Source organism: Python bivittatus, unplaced genomic scaffold, assembly GCF_059951505.1.
Source record: "Python bivittatus isolate LINGU-HERP-01145 unplaced genomic scaffold, Pbiv_v1 ctg000080_np1212, whole genome shotgun sequence".
NCBI lineage: Eukaryota > Metazoa > Chordata > Lepidosauria > Squamata > Pythonidae > Python > Python bivittatus.
In genome coordinates, this window is record NW_028277035.1 from 49,928,790 (window position 1) to 49,949,404 (window position 20,615).

A 20,615-nucleotide genomic window follows, 5' to 3' on the forward strand; every position below is an offset into this window, starting at 1 on the left:
CGAACAGGATCTGCGGCCATTTTCCCTGCTGTGACACGTGGTCGTGGCTTCCTGTAGGGAGGGGGACTCTCCCTCCAAACAATAACCGCCTCCCCACCTGCCTTCCTGTCCTCCACGCCTCAAGCAAGGTTAGCGTTCTCTCTCTTCATAGTGTACTGTACTGTACTTTGTGTCATATTTTTGTGGTTTAAAAAAAAAAAATACATATGGTTCAGAACGGATTAACCGTAATTACATTGAACCTTATGGGAAAATTTGATTCGGGTCGTGACCAAAATCGGTTGGCGACCAAATTCGTAGGGGTCAGAACGGATTAACCGTATTTACATTGAACCTTATGGGAAAATTTGATTCGGGTCGCGACCAATTCAAGTCGCGACCAGAGTCGCGGAACGAATTAAGTTTGTGACCCGAGGTACCACTGTATATACCTTTTAATTATTTAATAGCAAGGTATTTAAAGTGAAAAATACAAATTATTTTCAAATGAATGCATTTACTGATTACATATTTATAATTTGGCTGACCCGAGGTACCACTATATTGGCTTTGAAAGAATCAGTGGTTTGACTCAGTATTAGGTAACTTCACCTTTCCTTATGTAAGCTATGTAAATAGTTAACCAGGTCATTTCTACCTCAAGTGAGAATTCTGGGTTGATTTGTTTGATGATCCTTTTTTTTTGTTTGTTTGGCTGTCCATGGTATGCTTGGGAATTTTCTCCAACGCCAAAGTTCAAAAGTGTCAATACCCTTTCTGTCCTGCTTCTTCAAAGTCCAACTTTCACTTTTATAGAGCATCACAGGGAAAACCCCAGCATCTGAATATCGTTTTCAAGCCCTTCATCCGGTGCTAGTCTGTGGCATATTTCTTGACTGCTGGTTCCTTTACAGTTAATTATGATTATGTGCAATCAAGTCATTTTCAACTCCTAGTGACTCCTAGCAACCACACAGATAGATTTTCTTCCTTGTTGAGAGAGGGCCCCTCTTCCAAACAGGTATCCAGCAAACCTCATAATATCACTGTATACTTGGAATGTCAAGAGCATCTCCACCAAGTGGGAAAATGGAGGGTCTGACACCCCTGCCTAATTTTCCATCTCCTGGAGTGCCACAGCCATTTGTTTGAAATTATTCCAGTACTTTTGGTTAAGCACTCTGTAAAATACACTCATCTATTTAGCCCCCTCCCTCCCCCATCATTCTTGGGATTCATCAGCTTTTATATTCAGTGCTACAGCAATATTTCCAGTTTAACATTTTGATGAATGAGTTCCACTGTTCCATCTCACCGTACCTCAGAGCTATTGATCCTCCATGGCAACAGTGAAAGCAAAAAATGCTGATTGGAGCTCTCTATGGGTTGTCAAGAGACTGCGATCCAAAAAGTTAAATTTGTTCAAGTTTGGGGTTCCTTTCTCTTACGTTCCAAATGTCCATCTCATTTGTGACCTGATTTTGATAATCTATTGCCATTGTTTTTGCTATATTGGGATGCATTAATATGTAGTTAGCCTCATTTTCAAGACTTCGCTCCCTACACTCTGTGGAGTGGGCGTGGTTCCTAAGGCACTGTGGGGTGTGCAGTCTGTCATATTATGCACTACAGCTTGCTAAAATGTATTTGGACTGTTCACAGCATATTTTAAGAGAGCTGATTTTTTAATATTTATCTTCAACTAAAAGGAAGAGCTCTCGACTGTCTCTTAAATCAGGGAAAGAGAGGCTATTGCCAGATAAACCAGTATGCTCCATGACAGGCAACAAAGAATTTTCTCTAATTTATCCTTTGACCCTTGGCTTCAGCCTGGGAGTGTTCCACACATGCCCCTATTTTCTGGGATGCTTCAGACATATTCCTGTTCTCATCTATGAAAAGTTTGCCAGTATGTTCTTTCTCCCTCCTAATATTTTATAGCTGGAAGACAAAAGCAAATACAAAATAAAATAAAATAAAATCTGAACAGGAAAATGTAGATACTTAATCAGAATGTAGATATATTAGAAAATGACCTCCTGGAGACACACTTTTCCAGAGGATCCTTGCAGATGGACAACTCTGGTGCTGCCAGTCAACTATCTTTCCCCTCTTAATTGTCTGTGTGTGTGGCGGGGGGGGGGGGGGAGGAAAACTACATCAAATAAGCAGTGGGAAAATGAGGGCGAGTATCAAATAGAAGAAATAGATACCCATTTAGAGTGGGCATCACCCACTCTAAATGTTTCTATTTGAGGCAGGGTGACTGCATACTAATAATAATAATAAAAAGCACATCTGGAAGCAGCTATAATTAGCATTTCAAAGGCTTACTATATTTGCTGAAGCAGAAGTAGGAGTTTGGCCTCTGCAAAACTAAGAACCAACTTAATGGACAGGACAGGATTCAGCCTCTATCACTGCTGTTGAAAAGTTTAAAAAAATCTCTCTCTGCCTGAAGAGCTGCTGGGAAGAAGTATTTGTCAGCTGGAAATTATCGTGGTAGCGCCTGCCTGCAATAATTCAAACTCCTTGGAACAAGTCATAAAGTCATTGCACTACAGTGGAATAGAGAGAAGGAGATGGCAGATTTCCATGCAAATGGACTAATTCTGCTGGCTGTGAATTCCTTGTTCTCTTCCTAATCCTACAAATAAACAATAAGACATAGAGATGAAGCAATTAGTTACTGGATTAACCAGTCTTTCCACAGAGACGGATTCGTGTTTAAAAGGCATCCAGGATGAGGATCTAATTTGATTTGCAGAGCTGGCAGGGGACAGATAAATCAAGGGGCAGGGGGAGTACCCTGCTTAGTTAAGACAATCTGTGACCTTGTCCTTTTGCCTCTTTGGCAGACAAAAATACACACATAATGGCCCAGTTAAACTGCTACAGTCACTTGTGAATATTAATCCGCAATAGCCCTTGAGGGGTTTCTGGATCTAGTGGGGCTGCTTTTCTGAAGGAAAACAAACAGTTGTCTTAGAACGGTCCCTGAGATGTAGTGCTGGTGATTGTGGCAATGTAGTTGGAGTTAATTTTGGTTCCTCTATGGCAGAGAAAAGCAGACATTTGTTAGTTGTGGGTTATGTTGAATATTTGGGAGGGGGAATGGAAACCACACTGAGCAGGGCAGTGATGAAAAGTGGGTAGGGTCATATTACGCATGTAGGCTGAGTGAGGATTTTCTGTGTTTTTCTGGGATTCTGGGGATGTTGGGCTATTTTTCTTTGCATTTCTAATTGCAAAGAATACTTTTAGAATGTATACTGTTACTTCTTTATGCTTCCTGTGGTGAAATCAGGTTTATTTTAGTCGGAAGTCTAAAGTTTATTTTGGGGAGAAATAAATATAGTTTAAAATCTTGCCACCAACATCCCAAAAGGATAAACTTGGAGTTCTAGCACTGATGTTACTTTCAGTCTTATCAGCTTTTTTCTTGGAGTGTAATATTTTAAGTGTGTAGGGGGAGAAGGGTTATTCTATTTCTCAGTGGAGCAGTTAATTATAAACAAAATAATTAACAGTAACACTGTATGTAGAATCAGTACATGTTACTTCTGTTTAGAAGTACATTATCAAAACTCCAGGCTTATGGGCAGAATTAGAGTTTACTATATTAGATGGGTCATCAGTGTCCCTTTTCTTTTAATATTATATATGATTGTCTCTGTTTTCTTTCTATTCCCCCTTTTTTTCCTATCTAACTATAAAGTGCTTCTCCCTTCTTTTCATGTCTGTCTAAGTTTGTTAGACATTTATTACATAAATTTTGGTACTGCCCAGCTCCTAATTCTCATGAGACTAAAACAAAATATAAAACCTACAAATCAATAAAGTCAAACTCCTCCTCAAAGCCCACTCAAATAAAATGGTCTTGCCAACCTGGTGAACTTCTGGAGGAAGTGTTTTGTACCAATTGTAGCTCCTGGGTCATCTTCAAATGAAGCCCCATGTAGAACACATTACAGCTGTCTACCTATGAGGGTATGGGGGACGCGGTGGCGCAGCGGCTTAATGACGCTGAAAGTTGCCGGCCAGAAATGGTTGACGCTTCAGCGGTTTGAGTCCAGCCTTCGCGTTAGCAGGGTGAGCTTCTGTTTCCTCCCCGGTTCCTGTAAACCCAACAGTTCGAAAACTCACGTGAGTAGATAAATGGGTACTCTCACTCCGGTGGGAGGAAAAATGCTGGCGGCGCCTTGCAAAAAAGGAGTCGGGAGCAGTTGCTGGTAAGCACGAAAAACCGTGCGCACCCGAAAAGGGCGCGAAGCAACGGAAACCCCACCTCCTGCGCTCGCCAGCTGGGCTCTGCTCTAGGAAGGAGGGACTGGCAAACCACTTCCGAAACACCTTGCCTTGAAAACTGCAAAAGGACTCATCCAAGCAGTCACTGCAGAGTCAGTAACGACTGAGCGCAGATTAAAAAAAAAAAAAAAACCTATGAGGGTACCAGTCACTCTTTCCAGGGCCTCTCAATCAGGGAATGGCTACAACTGGCCATTGATTCAAGATGGGTGAAAGCACTCTGGAATAAAGCCTTCAACAGGTGATCTAGCAGGACCTCTCAAACCCTGGATTAGCTTTTTCAGGGAAGTGATCCTCTGTCGAGAATAATAACTGAGTTAAAGCACTCATTTCTGCCCTTGGAATGAGATCCCCCAGAGATGGTGTTCCAGAAGGCCTTGAAAACCTGGCTGTCCTCCAGGGCTTTGGGATAGGGTAGATGAGGTCTCCTTGTTAGATGAGCTTTGGGATTTAGGATGTGCTGTCTGGACAGATACTGCTTTTTGTATATTTTATATTACGTATTATATTTTGCACATTGTCATTTATTTTAAATTGTGAGCCGCTCAGAGTTGCCTTGGAGTTGGGTGGTGCCTAAATCTAAATAAATAAGTAACATTTCCAAAGAAACAGCAACTCTATTTTGCTGAGACTCAGTCTGAGATTGTTTTGTCCAGTCCGGCCTTTGACAGCCTCCAGACTTCTGCAGCATCTCTGGCCTGGTGTGGATGGTATATAAAGCTGGGTATCATCAGTCTGTTCCTGATACTTCACACACACCCAAACTGTTTGGATGACCTCCCTAGCTTTATGTTGCAGCTTTCCTATGAGTACCAAGTTAATCCTTTACTTATTTCAGTAGAATGCAAATAATTTACCATTTCATTACGGTTCCCACTTCATTACACTTCCCACTGTGGGAATCCACACTGCCTTTTTTTTTATAAATGTGTCACTGAAGTTTGGAAGTTAATAGTATGGAACTCTGAAAGCTGCAAATAAATGGGGGCAACATGCCACTGTGGCTCTTAAATTGCCACCTCTGTCCTATGTGATGTAATATCTAAAGTGATTTTAGGAGTAGAGATGTGAAGGTTTCTGCACCAGATCACAGTGGGTCATGGGTGGAACACAGAAGAAAAGAAAAAATATACTTTTATCTGGATAACCTTAACTCATATTACATATTGTTTTGTGATGAAATGTTCTGCTTTTAGTGTTTGGCGTTCATGTTCAATTGTAGGTTGATTCTATAATGGTGAAATTTGGAATGTGTATTCAGGATATTTGTGGGTTATCCTGGTTTATACCTAAGTTTTTGTTCATATGAAGATCTGGCTAAGTATCAGGGTGGGGGGGGGAGGCAGAATTCTTATAATAAAAGGTGAATTGATTTGGGGCACTATTCTAATCATGAACATCTATCTCTCAAGCAACATCAGTATAAACAACAGATGAATTTTGTACTTTGATAATTATATTTGGAAAAACAAGCAATTAAGGTTTTGGGAAAACTAATGTGAAGGAAAACATATTCAATAGTAAAACAGTTCTGATATTTTTCTCCCTCTCCCTGATACATTTCTCATCTTCATTATTATAATCTGTTTTATCACCAGCAACCATGAAATTCTTTTGAAAATTTAGTTTGATAAAATCAACTGGCAATAATATAATGGTCAAACTCAATATTTCTAAGTCCTTGCTGGTCCTGAATAAATATTTGGGGCTGGGAAAATGTCCTTGGGAGCCAGGGTACACTTATGGAATTTGGTAGATGTCATTTGGTATTCAGGCCAGAGTTAGCTGAGACCTGGCTTGTGTTTGGAGGCAACAATCACAATTATGGTTCCAGTGCCAGATACATAGCAGAGTACATAGCTTTTTAGTCCTGCTTGATACTTCTCAGCAGTGGCAACAGCTTTAGTAACTATGAATGAAAAGCTTATCATATCACTCAGGATTTGTGGCTTCTTATTACCTAGCAAGTCCGATTTTTTTTTTTAATGCTGATGTGCAGTTCTGGGTTGAAAGGAGTATATAATAAGAAAGATATCCAGGTATGATAAGTAGTTTATTCCTGGACAGTATAGTTATCAATGCATGAAAACCCAGCCTAAGATTGCAGTGAATGGGCAGAGGCAAATGTTTTCATTTATCCTTCAGGCTTCCAAATATAGCTTAGAGGCTGGTCAGAATTTGGTCTAGTTGCAAGTCAGTTTCTTCTTTCCAAACTGAATTTGGAAAGCATATTCAGGATGGAATTTCACGTTTCAGCTTCAACTACTTACTTCTTCCATCACTTGCTTAGGGGGAGAGGAAAGGAAAGCAGTAGTCATGCCACAAATTTATTATGATCACTGTGAAGCTTGAAACACAAAAGTAGCCCATTTTGAATGCAAAAGAACTATTTTGATTGGAAAACAATGGCATTTCAAAGTGGAAATGTTTTGCACACCCCTTTGTCATGTACACATAATGACCATTAATGCCCCAAAACTTTATCTTCCACAGGCTTATCAAACTTTAAAACTTTAAAACCCACCCAGGATAATGACTGTTGTTCCCCAAATGGAGTTGGATGCCTGAAGACTTGTGACTGCAAGAACAAAAACTTGGTTGACTAGAATGAAATAGACTATCTTTTTCTGGTTTTCCCATTTTTAGTTGTGCTTCTTCTTGGAGGATTGCTTATTTGTACAGTAAATAATTGTTTGTCAGAAGTACAGGTGGTGTTTAAAAATTTGATCAACAGCTATGAGAAACGGTTAGTTGGAATTATTGCTGCTGGGGAGGCACATTACTGAAAACAAAGGTTCACATACTTTTCCCACACACAAATATGTAGCTTTGGGTCATTTCCCTCAATGAATAAATGAACAAGTAGATAGACAGAAATTTTATTTTGGTCATTGACCAATAAAAATACATTCTATAAAACAAACAAAGCAAAATTATCCCATAACATCAATAACTGTTGGCAACCATTTGTGGGCAAAGCTTACACATAATGTAACAGTATTTTGCTACTTTTAGAGAAATAAATTTATCTTGGTTGTTGCTAATGCAGATAAAAATCAGAGTGCCCTGGAAATTTAAATAAAAGAGGGGTAATCAACTGATGGCAAATGTCCCTGTAGAACTGACAATACAAAAGAACATAGGCTATGGTTTCTATGGCACCCGTGGTCACGGGGGCAATATGGAGTTTCATATGGAGTTTTCCTATATTTCCCTTCCAAAACAGTTGTGGGAGGACATTAAATCGGGCTAGAGATAAGGCTCTCCTGACTTTGGGGACTGTAATATGACATAAATACGGAGCTGGTTTAGGCACTAAGATTTGGTTATTAGCAATTATATTATGAGAAAATGCAGCAGAACAAGTACAATGTTTTTGAGTCATTTGTTCAACTGGGTTCTCATCTAGTTTTAGGGCTTGTGTGGAGAACAGGTCACATTTTAGGTCATATCTATGCAGAAATATTGAAAATTCAAAAGGATTCACAAACTTTTAAGCACCACTGGATCAGTGGCCTTCACTTCTGAGCAATATTTACTTTTCTTCTTCCAGAACGATGCTGGTGGACAACGAGTGCTAGTCAACAAATGGAGCACTTTCAACAAAGCCCGTCTTGTGTGCTCTGTTCCAGGACCAGATGGCATTGACACACACTTTGATGAACTGGGTGCGACTTATATTCCATTATCACAGTTGGTTGGTTTGTAGAGGATTAGGAATTTACTTTTATAGTATGAGATCCATGGGCTTATGCAGCCCCCAAAAGATTTGTCTGCAATCTCCAAAGACTTTCAGAAAATTACTGAATTATAATTTTTGGTGTAAGAGAAAGGGGAAATTATTAAATGCATGGATGAAGAGTAATCATATTAATGATGTTTAATTACATATAAATGAAATCAATTGTAGTCTTGTTCTGGCTGTACCCAACTACTTTTTGGAATGTGGCCACTTCTCCAGCACAGCACCCAAAGACCAGCACAACCCTCAGTCCAGAAAAAGTTTATGCTCCTGCACTAGAGTGTGGTACCCTGCAATTTTCTTTTAGGTTGGGCAGTGGTATTGCAAGAGTTGGAAATTGGTAGCAGTGAAACAAAATGGACAGCACAAATATCTTCTAGGCCATGAGGTTCACCTTAGTAAAATGTCTGTGTAGAATGAGTATATTGATAGAACAGTGACCAGAACCCATTCAATCATCCACTTTTCAACAGAGGACGTCTTTCTTCTGAGGGCTAAAGATGGCAAGAACCCTGAAGTCTATGCACTGTTTAGCACCATCAGGTGAGATGTTTCTGTCCGTGGTTTGTAGTTCTGTCTATAATTATTTTTAATAGTGATCTTTTTAAAATGTCCTTAATACTGAATTTGTAATTTTTCTTATACCCAACATGACTTACTTTGCTTTTTCTTCAACTAACTTCAGTAGGACTCAATCAGTATGAATTATTTTTCCCAAAGCACCCAAAACTATAACCTTCTAGACACTTGTTTACTTAAAAACCATTTTTTCTTTCTGAAATGCAGCCTAAAGAGATAAGAAACAGATCTCAATTAAAATCCTGTGTTACAAGCAATATTTGGGCAAATCTTTCTCATTACAGCAATGTCTTCCAAGGCTTTGCCATCTGTGTCTATCGTATGGCAGATATCTGGGAAGTTTTTAATGGACCATTTGCTCATAAAGGTGGTCCTGATCATCAGTGGGCAGCTTATGAGGGCAAGGTGCCTTACCCAAGACCAGGAGTTGTAAGTATGAGGAGGAGGAGGAGGAGGAGGAGGAGGAGGATTTTCCTGGAAAAAAAAAAGAACAGTGTATATTTATCACATTAGAGCAATTTGCCATAAAACAAAATAATTAAAAAATAACATGGAAAATAATGCATTGGGTGATTATCTAAAGCTGCCAGAACAATTTATGTCAGTGGAAATGGGAAAAAACAATTTCCTCAACTTCTGGAATAGGTTTTGCAGGCATGGAGAGAACAAAAGAATGCAATGAATTGGGGGCAAGAGCTGGCTTTGGTTCCTGATAAATAGGTAGCATGAACAGAGCTACTTGCTGAAATTGTGTCCTTCCTCCACTGTTCTAGTGCCCCAGCAAAACCACCAACCAACCAAGTCGTCAGTACTCCTCCACCAAAGACTACCCAGATGAGGTACTGCACTTTGCACGCGCTCATCCACTGATGAGCAAATCTGTATATCCACTACACCGCCGGCCTGTGCTGGTGAAAACCAACCTGCAGCATCGCCTACGGCAGATAGTGGTGGACCGCGTGGAAGCTGAGGACGGGCATTATGATGTCATGTTCATTGGCACAGGTGCAGTGTTGATCATGAGATGTATTGGGGTTCCGCAGTGCCTGAGCATCTCTCTTCCAAACTGCATATATATATGTATATTTGTCATTATGTAGGAGAATTTGTGAGCTTAAAGGTAATCTGAATTTTCAGATCTTCAGACTACACCCTGACGTTGAAAAGGTTCCTGGGTTAAATGCTGATAAGCCCTGGGTCAAACCAAACTTTCCTATACTTTGAAACTAGGCCTGTGCATCATATGTGGCTGAATTCTGAGTAAAAATGAACCACTTTGGACCAACGTGGCAGGATGTGAAGCAGTCAGAACTGAACTTTGACGATCATGAGGCTCTGTGAATGATTTGGCATGTTTATGCACTACAGGAAGTTTGCTTCAGTAACTGCAAAATACAATATTTTCAGCTTTTATTTATCCAGGAAGAGAGAAATGGTGAAGGAGAGGGATGGACTTGAGTGAGTGACAAGCCTGTCTTCAAATCATGGAAAGTACTTCTTTGCGGGGGGGTCCCCAATTACAGTTTTGTGTGGGAGGCATGTTCAAATTTGTCTCCCGTTATTGCTCCTTTCTTAGAAATTGTGTCCTTTTTCTTGTTGCGTGTTGAAATATAGGGCATTCAACGGTGAGAAAACCAATAGCTTGGCTAACTACAAGGAGTGCTTTCCAAGTCAAGGTCTGAGAATGAGAAAAAAATTAGCTAGTTAAATTGCCACTTCATTATTTTAAGGTGGAAAGTTGAGCAAGCATTTGTTTATTGAAAAATAGTTTCTTTTTAAATTAGCATTTTTCCCAATAGCTTTGAAATCTAAAAGATTCAAAGACAGAAAGAATAAAGATGATTCAGGGATGGAGAGGAGATGCCCTAAAACATATACATCTGGTAGCGTAAAACTAGGAGTCAAATTCTAGGCCGCTTGCTTTTCAAGAGTAGATTTTGAAAAAGTTCCCAGTGAGCTTTGCCAGGATTCTAGGCAACCACAGAGATGGTCTTATTTCAGTGCTCTTTTTCTCCTTCCTGCCTTTTAGAGGCTGGCTCCATACTGAAGGTCATAGCTCTACAGAGAGGAAACCTTGCTGCTGTTGAAGAAGTTGTTTTGGAAGAGCTTCAAGCGTTTAAGGTACAGTAAAAAAGCAGTACATGTGTGGGCCTCATATGTACAGAACAGCAAAAGAGCAATCCTGGCTGGGTAATTTTGACTGCACTGCACATTGCTTGGTATTCTCTATGTTCTTGCATAGCACTTACATGTATTCCTCTGGCAAATACTTGCAATATCAATGTGCATGTGTGTATTAATAGCTTTTAGTGGACCACTTTTGTGCCCAATTACTACTTAGCTACATAATTCTAAGTTTGCAAGGTGTTTTTGAAGATAGTTATCCTGAACACAAAAAAATAGATAGCCTAAAAAGCTTGCTTGTTGGATTTTGTACTTCAAACTCTTAAGTCCAAAATCTGCCACTCCATTTGATCCAGTTTTTCTCAGGATAAAAGAGAAAAAGTCCATAGAAAGCATACTCAGTTATAAATATTGAGTAATCCAGGAAGGGGAATGGTTGTATATCTCTATTGGCCCTAATTTTCAGGTTTACTGAAAGTGTAATTTTGAACAAGCGATTTATCCAATTGCATTTGTGTGCACACGTTTGTTTTTGTGAAAAAATAGCTGGGAGATGAATGACCTTCTATAAATGTGGAACTGTAGGATAGGGTTGAGGGTCATTTTGGTGACATAGTTTAGCTGAGTTGCCATGTCTTCTTGTCCCTCCAGGTACCAGTCCCCATCACTGAGATGGAAATTTCTGTGAAACGGGTGAGTAATGAATGGGTTATAAAAATAAATCTCCCATCTCTATCCATTTGCATTTTTGAATATAAAACTCAAATTAGCTTCAATTAAGATTGCCACACCTTTATTTATTTATTCCCTCCAGCAAAATGTTGTTTTCTAAAATATTTATCCTTTATTCCATTGGTTGTATTTCCTGTAGCATTACTATAGATAAATTTTAAAATCTTAAACATTTAGTAAAGGAAATTGGACAAAATATTAACAATGGCTCTAGAACAAATAAGATTCCTCCAGAAAGCAATACAATGTTTAAATGGATTTGGCATAGAGAACTTGATGCTGGGAGGAAATTTAAACATAAATGTAGGCACAGTCTGGGCAAAAATGGATATGCAAAAATGTAAAACACAAAAATCATTGTTACAGAAGCCTATAGAAAATTATGCAGGTTCAGGGTTTAATCTTTTCATGGGGAGCTATGATTCTCCAGTGACCAGTGATCTAGAGTTAAAATTAGATAATAATATAACCTACACTTATTTTTGTCATTTTAATCCTATATTAACTTTTAATCAAGCAGCAAAACAAAATTTATTTTAGGTTTTAACAATTTTTAAAGAAAATTATGCAAAGCAAATATATTTGGTAATATACTGACAGTAAGATAGGAGGCTCTGAAAGTAGTAATATGAGGTGAATACATAAGCCAGATAATTGAAAATAATTTTTCACCATTTGCAAATAAATTAAATACAGAAATCAAGAATATATTGGCAAAATACAGTAAGAAAGGTTCTCAACATGTATATGAACAGTTAGAAAAGGAAAAGAATAGGATGTTTTAGGGATTAATCAAATCACCATGTAGTTTTTATATCTAAAACAATAATTTTATTTATTATTTTATTTATCGTATTTATATAGTCACCCATCTCACGCAAAGTGACTCTGGGCGGTGTATAACAATTAAAAAGAATAAATACATAACAACAATTACAAATAAAAAACTATAAAAGCACACAAAACAGAAGGGGATAAAATTAATAAGGGAGCCATCGCAAAATCTCCCCGGTCTCCTGGGACCCCCATGCCTGATCTCATAGCCAGGTCTTGAGGGACTTGCAGAATGTTAAGAGGGATGGAGCTAATCTCACTTCCAGGGGAAGAAGATTCCACAAGGTGAATACCACAACAGAGAAGGCCCACCTCCTGGGAACCACCAAATGTAATTCTCTAGCAGACGGGATTGGCAGCACGCCTTCTCTGCCAGGCCTGATGGGATGGGCAGATGTGATCGGAGAGAGGTGGTCCCTCAGGTAACCCAGCCCCATGCCATGAAGGGCTTTAAAGGTCAAAATCAGCACCTCGAATTGGACCCGGAAGCAAACTGGCAACCAGTGCAGCTTGTGGAGCAAAGGTGTAACATGTACCGCCCTAGGGACACACATAACTGCCCACACCGCTGCATTTTGCACCAGCTGAAGCTTCCGGATACTCTTCAAGGGCAGCCCCATGTAGAGCACATTACAGAAATCCAAAAGGGAGGTGACAAGGGCATGATTGACAGTGAATAGGTCCCTCTGATCTAGGAATGGGCACAACTGGCGCATAACATGAAGCTGTGCAAAGGCCCTCCTAGCCACAACTGCCACCTGCTCTTTGAGCAGGAGTCGTGAGTCCAGGGGGATCCCCAGTGCAACCCCATTTAGTACCAAAGATGACATAGCTCTAGCACCAGAAGGCCCCAAAACACAAAACTCAGTCTTGCCAGGGTTCAGCTGAAGCCTGTTGTTCCCCATCCAGACCCTCATAGCCTCCAGGCAGTGGGATAAGACATTCACAGCATCACTTAATTCACAAGGGGTAGGGATGTATAATTGGGTATCATCAGCATACTGATGATACCTCACCTCATGGCGACGGATTAGCTCACCCAGCAGCCTCATGTAGATGTTAAATAGGAGGGGGGAGAGTACTGAACCTGTGGCACCCCACATAGGGGCCAAGGGCAGAATCTCTCCTCCCTAACCACCACCAATCAGAACTTGCCGCAGAGGTAGGAGGTGAACCAGCACACATTGGGGGTGGGCGGCACTGAACACAGTGCTGCCCACCCCCAATCCTCTGAGCCAATCCAGAAGATACCACGGTCGATGGTATTGAAAGCCTCAGAGAGGTCAAGTAGGGCAAGGATGGATGCACAACCGCCATCCCACCCTCTCCAGAGATCATCCAAAACGTGACCAGTGCTGTTTCTGTCTCATACTTAGGCCTGAATCCCAACTGAAAGGGATCCAGCTAATCCGCTTTATCCAAGGTCCTCTGAAGCTGTTGCACAACCACCTTCTCAACCACCTTCCCTAAAAAGGGGAGGTTAGGTACTGAATGAAAATTGTCCAGTATAGTGGGGTCTAGCAGTGGCCTTTTGAGGAGGAGGGGTTCATAATGTTATGAATTCAGTAACAAAAATTCAAGATTGGTAGCCAATAGATTAAAAAAAAAAAAAGATTTTTAAAAGGTTCTAAAGGTCAAATTGTTACCACACTAAAAAGATCAAGGATGAATTTATGATTTTTTTCAAAGGTTTATATATTTCAGGTAATCCTATAGCAGATAAAATTAATGATTATTTAAATTACTGATGCTTTTGAAAACTTGAATGGCAATTACCAGGCTCAGATTAACTAGTGAGTTTTAGAAACACTGCAAGGATATTTTAATACCAGAGTTCTTATTAATATGTAATTGAGTGCATCCAAGAGAAAAATCTTCTTGCATCCTGGTACAATTGCAAAATTATCCTTATTCCCAAACCAGGCAAGAAATCACAAGATGTAATTTCATATAGACCCATTTCCCTACCTTATACTGATTATAAACTATATACTAAGTTATTATCCATCCATCTCAATTCAATTATAAATAAAATTATATATCCAAACCAGTCTGGATTTATTTCCAGAACTATAGCCAGCCCTATTAGAAAATTAGTAAATATTATATGCTTCTGTAAGATCAAATTACTATCAATATGTTTGTTAAATACATTGATTGTGTGGAAGGATTGTTTATGAAAAGAAGTTTACAAAAATTTAAATTTGGCAAATTTTTTAGACATAATAGACCAGATTCATAAACCCACAAAGGCATGGATAAGAATTAATAATTATGAGTAGGAGGAAATTTTAATATTGAGAGGTTTTAAACAAGGATGTCCATTATCCCTTTTACTATTTAATCTAGGTACAGAAACTATAGTAGCATTATGCATGAATAATAAATCCACAGGGATAAATATAGGGGGTAAAATTACTAATTTTTTTCCAGGCGATATGACAGATACACTCTCAAACCCAGCATGTTCATTTCATATTAAAAAGGAGCTGCAAAAGTTTGCAGAAGTGTCAATTTTAACATTCTTCCACTTTAGATGGACATGTGGAAAAGGATCAGATTTGGGGGGAAAGGTTTTTGATGAACTACATAGTATAACTAAACAAAAAATTCAGTTTTAGGACCCTTGCATATAGTACAGTGGTACCTCGGGTTACGAACGCCTCTGTTAACAAACTTTTCGGGTTACGACCAGCTCCGGCCGCAAAAATTTACCTCAGTTTGCGAACTCTGCCTCAGGGTACGAACAGGATACGCGGCCATTTTCCCTCCCGTGACACGGTCCGCGGCCATTTTTCCGCCCCTGACACGTGGTCCGCGGCCATTTTTCCGCCCCTGACACGTGGTCCGTGGCCATTTTTCCACCCCGACACGTGGTCCGCGGCCATTTTCCGCCCCTGACATGTGGTCGTAGGGAGGGGGACTCTCCCTCCAAGCAATAGCTGCCTCCCTGTCCTCCATGCCAGAACGGATTAACGGTAATTACATTGAACCTTATGGGGAAATTTCCTTCAGGTTGCGACCAATTCGGGGTGCGACCAGAGTCACGGAACGAATTAAATTCGTAACCCGAGGTTCCACTGTATATTTGATGAATATAGGATTAAATAGCAAGAAACCTACAATTTTACTTTTCTCAGCTAAATCATTAATTGCTCAGCATTTGAAATATTTGGGTAATTCAGCATTTGAAAAATGGCATAATAAAATTTGGTAGGTAGTTCTACTTGAAAAAGTACCAGATAAGATTCATGTGCTGAAAAGACAGGATGGCAAACTACCATTTTGCAGAATCTGGAGGGACTGCTTCGTAAATAATAATAAGTCATTTTCTGTCCACCCAGAGGGTATGAGGAAATCATAACGTGATCCGTAATGAGACTAGGCAACAATGTTGATGCTAAACTAGTAACATGCCAATCAAAATGTGTGATTGTTTAAACTAAAATTTTAAAAATGGGAACAAAAACCAAAAGAATAAGTTCTTTACTGGGGAATTTAGTGGTGGTGAAAGCAGCTTTCAACCACCACCATGCCAAAAGTCTAGCAAAGCACTGCACAGGCTTTACATTACTGTAGACTGTGGTGGTCATTTCTTGAAAGATAGCTAGGGTAAGACAAATACAGTGAAGGTATTAAGGGTGAGACCAGGAAAAGTTCTTGTCTTCTCAGATACCGATTCCAAAAGAGTCTCTGACTTTACAGCAAACATATGTTTATCAGAAGAGGCAACTGTCATAATATAATTTATCCACCTCCAATCTAGCATCCTCCAGCTATGTTGGACTCAGTATCCATAATCCCAGCCAGAATGGGAGTCTTATATGTAAATCATGGGTGTTGTAATCCAACATTTCTATGGGCACTAAATTGGGAAAAGCTGGCATGTGTCTGCTTTACAAACAATGGACAAGTTCCCAATTATTCTCAAATAGTCATTGATATACATATTAGAAACATGGAGTAATTATTTAAACCATAAATTTCTATTTTAAATAACACAGATCTGTGAAAAATGATAACTGTAGTCTGACACTGCAGATATTTATTATTTCATGGCATATGTAAGGTGGTTTCTTTCTGTATGTCTTGATACTCTAAGACTTCTGATGTTACCAAGTAGGTTTTCTTTGACATGAATGCATACGATCAGTTTCAGTTCGGAATGGCTGTAAAGAATTTCACAGCACCTCTGGGAAACTTGTGGGAATTCCAAAACCATTTAATTTTATTTCTCTTCCAAATGCTGTAACTTAAGAAGGCCGACGACACAGCTGCGTATATTTTCACTCAGAGGGCCTAATACAGTAGAAAAGAGAAGACAGCAGTTTAGATCAGGAAAATATAGTGGGGGGAAGAGTGAGTAGTCCTTCCCAGTGCCATCGTTCCCATGAAGTTTGGAGCTTCCTGCACCTGTTTGTAAGCAAGAGGGCAGGTGTGGCATTTGCCGTCATGCCTCTTTTACCCCCCACCCCCACCCCAGAGATGCTATTGCTTGCTTGTTTGTTTCAAGGGTATGTACCATAAAAGCAAAGTTTTATAAAACTAAACAGTCTCTGCTCAAGTTTATAATCTAAAAACTGAAAGAAAAAGGGAATAAAGGTGCAGACTTTTATTCTGTTATTCAGTTATTCAGTTTTATAACTGAAAGAAAAAGGGAATCAGGTGCTAGGTTTTAATGTTTCGTCATTCTTATAATGGACTGCTCAGAGAAATGCAGGTGACACCATCCTCTATTGATCTTCCTCAAGGAGCTGATGATCTTTGGAGCTCATCTCCCAATGAAGGGAGGCAGCCGTTGCTTGATGGCTGCTTCCTCCTCCTCCTCCTCCTCCTCCTCACAAAACAGTTGTATAATATATTGTGTATATGTGTCTGTGTGCACACATGAATACAGATCTATTTAAGGTTTCCCATCTTATGCTGGTTTTAGCTGCAAGTCAGCTCACATGCTTTGTATGTTTGAGTACCATGTCTTGGCAGATATTGACAAGGGACATATCTGAAGATGCTCTAAGATGTAATGTAATAAAAAAAAAAAAGATGGGGGGAGTGATATATATTCGACACAGGTAAAATATGAGACATTCATTAAATATATCTGGAAAATTTGAATATATAGGTTATATAGAGGGCCCATTTTTTACTTGTTCATCTGGTTCTTGGCTATTTTCTTCTTTTTGAGATAGGATCCAAAACAGATGGAATTCCTCTGTGTTTGTAATCTATGCTTAGACTTGGAAAACAACCTCTGACTTTAATCTCATTCTGACTTTTAATTCCTGGACAAGTAGCAGAACTGGTTGGAGCCTTTCTATCCATTAACAATTCCCATAAATCATATCAAATGCATTCTAGTTTAGCATGCAACCCACACATTTTTAAAACTTTTGTGATGTACAATATCCTCTTTACTCAGGTCTTGGTCTGTATACTTTGGTTATGGCCTAGCATTTTACTTATTTTAGTACCTGCTGGCTGTTTTAAATTTAATTTCCACAAACCTAAGGTAGGGTGTTTCCAGATAGATGGCTCTAAGTGCTGTTAATTAAAAGGTATTGTGGACCAGTTCAAACTTTTCCTTTCTCTGGAAAAATGTGTCAGTAAAAGAGTTGGGAGAAGATGGGAGAGTCAAAAATAAAAAGGAGGACAATATCGACTGGACTTCTAGAAAAAATCCATTAACAAGGCAGGTTAGGGGAGATATGCAATTAAAACCTAATCTGTAAGCCCCTTTCAAAATTTATCAGTGATAAATTTTAACTATGCCCAACTTAGGGTATTTGGGAAGAACAATCGGGAGGCAATTTGACTTTGCCACCTAGGAGGCTTCCACATAGCCTCATTTCCCCCTCCAACCCTTCCAAACTGTTTTAAATCCAGCTATTTAGTTGTCTTCCCTCCTGTAAATTTGGAATACCGAGAGAACCCAAAAATCAGCACGAGCCAATTGGCATTTCTGCCCACTGATCAGTAGGGGAGCACAAGAAAGATCATTCAGTCAGGGTCTGCTCCTTAACCTTGTATGGGTCCTAAAGGAGCAAAAATCTCCTATTCCCCACTTCACAGCAAAAGGGAAACTGGCTCTCACCCAATATCCATGTTCCTCTTATGGGAACTTAAGGTAAGGGGTGGAACTGAAAAATAAAAATTAAGAAGGAATATCCAGGCTGCCTAGACATAATTTCTTTTCTGTATTTAAAAGCATATCAAGTAGAACAAAAGCATATCAGCAAGTTTTGTGGCAGGGCATTTCATCCAGTAGCTCTAATTTTGGTTGCAGGAGTTATGGGGAGAAGATAGGGAGATAAATGCATAGTTGAGGATCTAGGAATTGGATGGTGACCCTCAGTGGCATGGGGGAAGGAATGAGTGAAGGCTCACTTGAGCCCAGGAGGTGAGCCAGGGAGGATGCAAAGCACCCACAATTCCCATTTAGCAGCAGCATTCCAGCAAATGCTACACATGTATTCCAGTTTCACCTAAACCAGGACACAGCTAGGAATAAGGCAGCACAGCTCTCCAAACAAGCCAATGTCCTGCAATTAGGCAGGTTTGGAGCTGGCTTCCAGTAGGGTCAGAATCGTCATATGGAGGTGCCTTTCATAAACATGAACCCCAGTTTTCTCTTATGAAAATTGCAGAGGAAATTCTGATAGAGACAAAAGATGTCCACCAATTTCACTGTGTGTTTTACTCCCTTCACTGGCATGAGGCTGCTACTAAAAATACCAGCTCCGTGAGGGGTTATTTGGTACTCCTCTGACTAACCCTGTCTTGGCTTGCTTTGACAGCAAATGCTTTATGTGGGCTCACGGGTCGGTGTTGCCCAAGTGAAGCTGCATCAGTGTGAGACTTACGGGACAGCCTGTGCAGAATGTTGCCTGGCACGGGACCCTTATTGTGCCTGGGATGGCCTCACTTGCACCAGATACCAGGAGTCAGGCAAACGTCGCTTTCGCAGGCAAGACATCCAGAATGGGAATCCCATGCACCAGTGCCTGGATCAAAATCTAACAGGTGAAGAAACTTGGGAATATGTGTTTAGGCCAGTGGGGCAGAATGGGGTGGCTTTTGTGGAGGGGGACCTGCCATATCCATATCTTTCAAGAATACTGGAGAGGGTGAACATGGCACCATTAAGATCAGTTATGAATAGGTGAGGTGTCTGCTACATTATCACTAATGCGGCCTCTGTGTTCATGGAAACAGACATTTTCATAGGGACCTGGGTCAAACTTTTGCTTTGGATAGCATCTCTTTTATGGTTTGAAAACATAAACAGAACACCATAATCTTAGCTGGAATACTGGGAAACAGAGAAGACCTTGGAACCTTTGGTATTTTAAATCAACATCTGCAAGCACTCTGGGGATTTTGATTCTGTGCTCAGTTCCTTCTTTGGATGTGAAACAAATATCTCTCTGTACCAAAGATCAAGACTGAGGCTAGGCCAGGCTTTAAACCCATGCCTATCCCACATGCTCAGAAGCAATCCTGGGCCACCATAACCCCCTTTATGGAAATGGGTGCTTTCAGCTGAATGATTGATCTTTGGTAATAGCATTTTTGTGTTTCTGTAGTGGATGACTTTGACAGCATTGAGGAGAAGGTGGTATATGGGACAGAGCACAACAGCACCTTCTTAGAGTGTATCCCTAAGTCACCCCAAGCTGCAGTGCAATGGTTTGTACACAGATCTCCAGAGGAGCTAAGAGATGAGGTGAGGCACTCTTGCTTTATTTTCTTAAGGATATTTTTCTTTAATCCTCTCCCTCTAAGTATATACAAGCATATACTCTCTCATGTAAATATATGAGTCATCTTGGCACATTATTGTTCCTGCCGCTTCTTTAGATTACCACATTTTTTTTCTAGACTGTTTTCTTATACTAGATGTTGGTTATATAGAGCCTTGTGGGGGTCTGGGAGAGCTGTATTTACTAAATTTCAGTCGGTGATACAGCTGTAAAAGCTTAGGAACTCTGCCAAACGTACCTCTCCCCATTCTGTGCAAAAGTTCCCTGTCCATGAATGAAATTGCCTTCTTTTCAGGCTGTAAGTACATATAGAGTTCTTGATTACTGAAGATGGAACCAATAGGAAAAGTCCCCTTGACCTCTTCCAGTCATAAGGCAGAGCTAAACTCTTGCATCTGGTGTAGGGGATCTGCCTTCCCTCTCACTCTTCAATCTGATGAAGGGCTGTTGGGGTTTTTTTTTTTTGCTTCTTGGCTCCATCTGGGCTGGGTAAGAAAAGTGGTTTGCATCCGGACCTTAAAAAAAAGAAAAGTTATCACATAGTTGAGCCTACTAAA

At 40.0% G+C, this 20,615-nt stretch overlaps 1 protein-coding gene across 1 annotated transcript in view; it reads left to right on the top strand.

Moving 5' to 3' along the window:
- Positions 1 to 20,615, top strand: part of SEMA3G (semaphorin 3G) — a 109,335-nt gene that overhangs the window by 77,700 nt on the left and 11,020 nt on the right. Inside the window, exons 8-15 of the mRNA XM_088134038.1 lie at positions 7,841 to 7,955; positions 8,503 to 8,572; positions 8,893 to 9,037; positions 9,382 to 9,613; positions 10,638 to 10,729; positions 11,384 to 11,425; positions 19,093 to 19,318; positions 19,882 to 20,021. Coding sequence (XP_087990164.1) covers positions 7,841 to 7,955; positions 8,503 to 8,572; positions 8,893 to 9,037; positions 9,382 to 9,613; positions 10,638 to 10,729; positions 11,384 to 11,425; positions 19,093 to 19,318; positions 19,882 to 20,021 — 1,062 coding nt within the window. The remainder of the gene's footprint in view (positions 1 to 7,840; positions 7,956 to 8,502; positions 8,573 to 8,892; positions 9,038 to 9,381; positions 9,614 to 10,637; positions 10,730 to 11,383; positions 11,426 to 19,092; positions 19,319 to 19,881; positions 20,022 to 20,615) is intronic.